Source organism: Cherax quadricarinatus, chromosome 53, assembly GCF_038502225.1.
Source record: "Cherax quadricarinatus isolate ZL_2023a chromosome 53, ASM3850222v1, whole genome shotgun sequence".
Taxonomy (NCBI): Eukaryota; Metazoa; Arthropoda; class Malacostraca; order Decapoda; family Parastacidae; genus Cherax; species Cherax quadricarinatus.
In genome coordinates, this window is record NC_091344.1 from 7,740,215 (window position 1) to 7,748,440 (window position 8,226).

Below are 8,226 nucleotides of genomic sequence, written 5' to 3' on the forward strand. Positions count from 1 at the left end.
CCTATACTTATCGGGAGTCTGGCTGTGTGGTACAAGTACTGTGTACTCTGATGCCGAGTGCGCAGGTTCAAGTCCTGCCCCGGGTAAAGGTTGTACGTATGAATTCGCTCGGTCGCAAATTGTGTGTATGTATAAATAGTGTATACATATAAAGTTTTTCTCTAATCTTTGTTTATATGAGTGTTAACAGCAGTTACAACTGGAAGTTAGAACCAAGACCCTTTGTAAGCGTCGCTGAAAGCCGACCCTCCGCCACACTCCCGTGCCAAGCCTCTCTTAATAATAAAATTAGGCGAAATAAACATACTTTCTGTATATGTTTTTTGTATAAATAAATGTGATATACTGTTACGTTGTTTGCGTACAAGTTTTTTTTCACGATTTTTTTTATAATACAAGCTAAGTGTATGCTTATTTTTTTTTAGCATATATTGCCTTCAGGATAACCCATACGGGTTTGGTTAATGAGCGGGTCATCTGAATAATACCCGTGACAAGAGATAACTTCTTATTTCCTGACAAATAAACCTCTTATCATTTTCTTTCATATTACTAATAACTTTATACATATGTAGTGTTTATTATTTTACGGGGTGGACCGATAAGCCAGCGGAAGGTCTCGTTCATACGACCAAAAACTCCAGTTAGCGGGTTAACATTTGACCTGTCTTGGGAATAACCTGTTTCCAGACGTACAAAAATGCCACCAACATTTTTATCAGTGCCTTCTAACACGAGAAATACAAAATCTTCCAAAGGTAGACGTACGCGCATCGTGAACGCCGTGAGAAGAGGTAAAACAATGTTTTACACGTAATGAGCCATATGAAGCCATAGCAAATGTGTGTGTGTGTGTGTGTGTGTGTGTGTGGTTGGTGACGGCGGCAATGGTTCGTGTGTGTGTGTTACCGCCATTAAAGCTAACCGTGACGTCACGGTGCTCTGGTTGCATCGATACCCGGCAGTCGTGCCAACCTCCAGGCTCAGTCTCCCCTCACTTTTCTCCCGCTTCTAGACCCAAAGCTAATCATTGTTCCTACACACGAAGATAAGTCCTTTCTTTTGAACAACCCTAGAGCTAAGGTGGGAACAGCTGTTTTCACGACTTGAAGTCTCGTTTATCTTTCTGCAACAACCATCCACGGACGTGTGCAGGTGTCCAGCCTGGTTTATGACCTCACGGACGAGGGCGGCAGTATTGACGTTTTATTGACGTCATCCATGACGTCATGAGCGGCATGGGCCGCTTGTATCGACTAAGGAGAGAACTTAAAGTGCGATGTTCCTGACGAAGGAGGCATTTCCCAGCTGTTTGAGGCCTGGCCACTGAATTAAAGCCTCGCTCCCATGACTTCTCCCTACGAAAACACTGCAGGATTAATGACATCCACGAGTGGAAAACATGACCGAAGTAGAGAATTATTCACTCTTCTAATTGCGAAACTGTGGGCGGAGGAAGGGTAGGCGGGGAACTTGTTGCTCCCACGTGTACTTCCAGCTCCCACCCCCGCAACTGTTCCTCCACCTGCTGTGCACCTCCCCCAACAGGTAGAGTGCTCCCACACACCTCGGGATGAGTGCTCCCACATGCCCGTCTCCCACCCCCACACACCAACTCAGGAAGAGGGCCCCCACACCCCTCAGGTAGAGTACTCCCACACACCAATCTCCCACCCCCAAATGCTTGCGTTAGGGATGGCTCGCTCAAAGCACTCAGGGTTACACCTCTATTTCCTCGGATCAAACCTGTCTCCAATTCCCTAAACGACAGGGCCATATGGGTTTAAATCCTTTCCACGGATATACTATAACTAGTACTATTAATAATAATAGTAATAATAATAATAATAATAATAAGAAGAAGAAGAAGAAGAAGAATGCCACTCCTAAAGTAATTTTTATTGTCATCACCATAAAGATAATGTATATTGAGAATATGAGGGCGCAGTGACAGTCATAAGTCCTGCAGGACTTACGTCTGTCACTGCGTCCTCAATCTCAATACACATTATCTTTATGGTGATGTCAATAAAAATGACTTTTCTTTATAGGTAAGTTAGAGTTGTATTGAAATTTTCGTTGGTGCAGATTAACAGTTGCTTGAAAAATGTAGCCGTAATTGGAAAATAAGTGTAAGAATATATGAAAATTAAGGTAAATAATAGCAATGATCTATAACCTGGCGAATGAGAGTGAGGGAGATAAAGTGGAGTGCATAGTTACTTAGGTAGGTATTTTTTTATTGGGTTTAAAGCCTCTCGAATATTGCTTAACACCTACCTGTTCACCACCAGTCAAGAATATTTTAATATTTACGAGTAGAATTAGAGTAAACTCTCAGTGTTGACACAGCAACAGCTGTACACCACCTCTCGGTACTACACATACCCTGCAGTGATTGTAAACGAAGAGATGCTTACGCAGGTTTGGGTGTGTGTGAGTGAGCACTTGTCTGGGTGTGCAGGGTGCACGAGACGACAGCTGCATCTTAAGACCAGCCCAGGGAGGGAGAGAGGGGCACTCGTAGGATTGTTTACAAGTCGAGGATGAGTGCTGCTCTTGTCACTTATGACTTCCACCATGACCACTGCCACTATTTTCCTTAGCACACTTACACGGTCACTGCCCGAATCTACATTAACTTTCTCTTATCATATATGCAAGAAATTACAAGTCACATTGGTTTATTTACAAATCTACGTTAATTAAATATGTAAGAAATTACAAATCACACTGGTTTACTTACGAAATCATTGAGAGGTTTATGACTATGATTACATTTTGAATTCAAGTTAGCCAATACGAGTACTTTTTTCTCTACAAAAGCAATCGGCAATTATTTTCTGGAGAAATCTTTTTACCTTAGGTACCTTCTCGAGAACGCAATGTGTGTGGTGGTGTGGTATCCTCAGCAGTGGCACCACGAGACTCGCTATGCTGACACACGTAAGGTTCTCTCAGCTTTAACACGCTCACAGTTGCTGCTTCCCACAGCTCCATAACCATACTCTGAATCTAGTGATACGAGGATGAAGAGCATACAAGAGCAAAAACAGAACTCGATAGCCTACCAAATTCACATTACACAAAACTGTCTTAATTCATTTATATCTCTTGTCCATCTACGGCCTAGTTCGTGTATATTAGGTACAAAGGGTATTTACGGTAAGCGTGCACATCACTACATGTTCCGTTGACAAATTCAATAAATCTTTCCCACTGTTCGGACGAAGATTTGAGAGACCACGTGATATTTGGACACGTACAGGACGATAATGAATTGTACATACACTCCTCTATACAATTTCTCCATATTTGTTGACATCACGTGCCATTCTAATTCTCTTAAAATATAAATGAACTTCTTTAGACTTCGCTGTGTCCTAAGTACTATTTCGCAATCAGTATCCGAGATGTTCAACAAGTTGATGCATAATTCGGAAAATAGTTGTAATGCGTATATACCAGAAATGTTATGGTACAATATCGAACCAATTTAATAATAATAATAATGTGGATTTATATAAGGGTAGTTCCAATTCTTTACCATATTAGTGCATTTTCCCTTGAAGAGTATCAAACTCAGAAAATATGCCCAAGACATTTATTGCGCAGAACGAAGACACACAAGGTTTGATTCGATAATTAAGTACATATGAGGGGAAAGAGGAACAGCAAGAACACGTCTCAGCAACAAGGCTACGGTGACAGCCACCTGCAGGTTGCTCCCCCCAAGATATATATATATATATATATATATATATATATATATATATATATATATATATATATATATATATATATATATATGCACGAGGCCACAAACATAAGTTCTCAGCCGCCACAGACACTTATCCACAGCGCTCGAAGAAACTAAGTCCAGTCTTCAGATAGAGAGCCCCTCACACACACACACACACACACACACACACACACACACACACAAGACCGTCCATGACTGTAAACACAAGTCTCCAGATACTAAACTCAGTACCCAAGTAAACTAAACTCTCCTCGGACACTAAACACAGATTTCCATATACTAAACACTGCATTAACAGTCACTACACACAGCAATAAATAAACACTACACACAGCAACTGACACTACACACAGCACCTGATAGTACACACAGCACCTGATAGTACACACAGCACCTGACACTACACACAACAATAAACAGACACTACACACATCAACTGCCACTACACACAGCACAAAAAAATAAACACTACCTTTGCAGACACTAAATATTTCCATCACAGACACTAACATAGCCGTCACGGACACTAATATAGTCCCAAGATACTAAACATAAAATTCAAGGGAGTTAAAAACAGCTCCAAATCACTAAAGACAGCCCTCACAGGCATAAAACACTACTAGAAACATTAAACTAAATATCCAAATAACTAAATGCAGTCGCCAGACTGCATTTAGACTGCACACTCCCAGGCACTATAACAGTCCCAGATACTGGAGACAGACAGTCCCAGATACTGGAGACAGTCCCAGATACTGGAGACAGACAGTCCCAGATGCTGGAGACAGACAGTCCCAGATGCTGGAGACAGACAGTCCCAGATGCTGTAGACAGACAGTCCCAGATGCTGTAGACAGACAGTCCCAGATGCTGTAGACAGACAGTCCCAGATACTGGAGACAGACAGTCCCAGATACTGGAGACAGACAGTCCCAGATACTGGAGACAGACAGTCCCAGATACTGGAGACAGACAGTCCCAGATACTGGAGACAGACAGTCCCAGATACTGGAGACAGACAGTCCCAGATACTGGAGACAGACAGTCCCAGATACTGGAGACAGACAGTCCCAGATACTGGAGACAGACAGTCCCAGATACTGGAGACAGACAGTCCCAGACACTGTACACAGCCCCAGACACTGGAGACAGTCCCAGACACTGTACACAGCCCCAGACACTATACACAGCCCCAGACACTTAAAACAGTTCAAGACATTAAACACAGCCCCACATGTGTTCACACGACCTCGTCACGTACCCACACGTACTTTTTGCTGTCCTGAGCCACGTGACTTCTGAGAGTCCTAGAGGTCTGACCACTCGCTATTAGTCGCTCCTCCTAGATGTTAGAAGCAAGGTTTCAGACTTTTGTCAGTCCAAAAAACACAAGATTTTCGTTTCACTATTTTTTTTTTTGGGTGGGGGGTGATGACCTGGATGAGTTACTGACCTGAGTTGTACCCGAAGTCTATGGGTACGTCTGGGGAGGCTGGCGAGTACTTGAGAGGTGCCAGTGCCTGAACAGGCGGTGAAGGTGATGACGAGGTCACTGGCAGGGTCGGGAAGGTCACGTGACTAGAGGTCAGATGGGGGAGGGCCAGGTCACCCAGACTGGTGGTGGACACCCCCGTGTCGGTCAGCTGATCCAGGTCAAGGTAGGTCTCGTACCACAGGTCCCTCATCTAGAGGACTAGAGATGCAACGATCTATGTGATGTATTCTTCTATATTCTCTAACACTCGCTCTAGACACGACCGACACACACCCACAACCGAGGCCGACCGTCTTCACAACAAGATAACTGCTCCCAAGCATCTGCGACCAAGTTATAAACCAGTGACGTAACACCACGTCACTGCTACGTCAGAGTGGCGTCACTACCCCTCTGAGCCAACCACAGTGCCAAGCACACACTGAGTGGGGTAAAGCGCGCACTCGGATTGGCTGCTATATATGACGGAATCAAACGTCACTATTGATTCGCGACGTCATCGTGTGCGGGTGGTAACGCATGCGCCCTGTAAGAGCCTCGGAATGCTGGAAGCCACTGTAAGATAATGCACGGGAACTGTTAGGAGACTAACACATGAAAAGACATATATATGACAAAGTACTTCAATAAAACTGGTGCATTTGACTATTATAGGGGAAATGAGTCAATATAACCCAGGGTGTTGGAGAGGAAACAGTACAAGAGGAGAGATAAGAGGATGAGAAGCGGGTCGGGGCTGCCAGGCAAGCGGGTGTGTCCCTTCCGGCGTTGCTTTGCAAGGCTCCACACAAGCGAAAAACCCCATCGTTTTCCCCCAAACAATCGTCCCACACCTGACCAGCGCCTAGATGATCGCCGATACGAAATCAGTGCAGCACGCTCATCCTGTGGGTGGGTAGCTACGGTTTCCTTTCTCGCCTCGTACTAATATTTATGAGAGGATTGTGCTGAGAGGCATTCTAATGCAGAGGCATCAAGCGGCAGTAGCAGGATGTGAGGAATCTCCGGCAGAGTACGGAAACGTTTGGGTAAAACAAAACCACAGACCGCTTCTTTGGTTAAAAAAGCATACACTGTGCACAACAAAGTTGTGTTTAGAGACGACGTTTCCCTCTAAGTAGATCTCAGATCGAAATGTCCACTGTAAATAATAGTTTACTCTATTTTTTTTTAATATTTGTCGGCAAGTTTTACCATTCAACATAACCTGCTTAGGGACGACATGTATAACGTTATTATACTGTGTATTTTATATATATAATTATAGGGCTTAATTTTAAACGAGTTCTTGCTAATTGACCAAGTTTACCTATTCGGCACGACATATATCATGTGTGTATGAGAATAAATAGAAAAATGGATGGGGGACTCAAACCGTGGTAGTTGCATGTACCAGGCCAGACGCTGTACTGCTAAGCTAGGAAGCTAACAATAGGAAGATTCTACAGACACTTCATGACTTGTCTGTCAACTGCACCAACTCTCCCCCCGCAGCCCCAGAAGCTTTCACAATACATCTATTCTCATTCAACTCGAATTCATATAGTCGTTACATATGACTTAAGCTTATATACACAAATGTTTAGAGACAAATAGAATTAAAACAGCGGTGAGATAAAATGAGAGAGATGACTGGAGACGAGCAAGTAGACACAGACGAAAAAACATGCAGTTAAAGGAAATACAAGCTGATAAAAAAGTCGAATAAATTATGAGTAAAATTAAACACCTGAGTACCTTAGGCTTTAAAAGTAAATATGGTGTGGGGGTTAATAAAGGAATACCAGGGAATTTATCCGTTCCTCGTCCCTGCTCTTCCGTCCCATCCGGCCCCCTATCAGCTCACAACCTCCCGCAATTCTTTCTTGTCTTTATCCCCTCATTTCTTTCCCCTCCCCTCCCTCCCACCTCCACCTCAATCTCACGCTTTCTTAGCAAATTTTTATTCCTTCCTCTCCTTACTCTACCTTCTATCTCGCTCTCTTGACCTATCTTTTTCGCCCCTCTCGTATCTCTCCTCTTTATCTGTCTCCTTCCATCTTCTATTGCTCCCTATCTCATTCTCTTTCATTGCCATCTATCTCCCTATATTTACCCAATTCCTTCAGTCCTTGTTTTGGCAGTATTTCATCTCATTTTTAATATCTTTATTCCTCTTTCTCTGCACACCTCCTCAAGACCATCTCCTCACTCCTGCAAGACACTCCCGACTTCCTGCAAGACACTCTTAACACGGCTACAAAACCCCTCTACATACATCCACAAGACTTAATTCACACTCCCACAATACACATTCCAGACCTTCTCCAAACACCCACAAGACCCTCTCCAAACACTCACAAGACCCTCTCCAAACACCCACAAGACCCTCTCCACACACGATTGAGACCACCAGACACTCATAAAATCCTCTTCACAGCATCGAGGTCTAGTGTGGTCTTAAAGACCATATCTGGTGTGAATTTTCACAAGTATTAATAGTCTTGGTCTGGACCAAATGCCTGGACCAGACACTTAGTTCTATGCACTATTTCTAATTAGGTCTACTTTGGTCTTGACAAGGTCCAGTGTGGTGCTAGAGACCAGAGCTGGTGTGGGCATGATTAATACATGTGGTTGTGACTGACTCGTGCGTGCTGTTGTGAAAATCCTTTCTGAATGCTTTCTCAAGAACTCTATTACGAAACGTCACCTCATATATTATATATACAAAGAGTTTTAGCTTATTAACTTTAACAGGTGAGTACTGACGTATTGCTCACGTCACTGATGACAGGAGACACTAAATCGCATAGTAAACTGAAATTGGGAAAAAGTTTCGCTCTCATATGACCGAACTTTGTTTACTAAAATGTGTTATATTACATGCGTTGTCTTTATAGCCGAACACTAGCATGGAAATTACATTACTTACTGTTTTATTCAGCAAATATTGTTGCTAGTCCATATTGCTTTTTTAAATAATTTA

At 43.1% G+C, this 8,226-nt stretch overlaps 1 protein-coding gene across 1 annotated transcript in view; it reads right to left on the bottom strand.

Annotated features, from left to right (window-relative positions):
* Window positions 1-5,574, bottom strand: part of LOC128692407 (probable nuclear hormone receptor HR38) — a 61,556-nt gene extending 55,982 nt beyond the window's left edge. Inside the window, exon 1 of the mRNA XM_053781574.2 lies at window positions 5,217-5,574. Coding sequence (XP_053637549.1) covers window positions 5,217-5,448 — 232 coding nt within the window. The 5' untranslated portion in view covers window positions 5,449-5,574. The remainder of the gene's footprint in view (window positions 1-5,216) is intronic.
* Window positions 5,575-8,226: the final 2,652 nt, after the last annotated feature.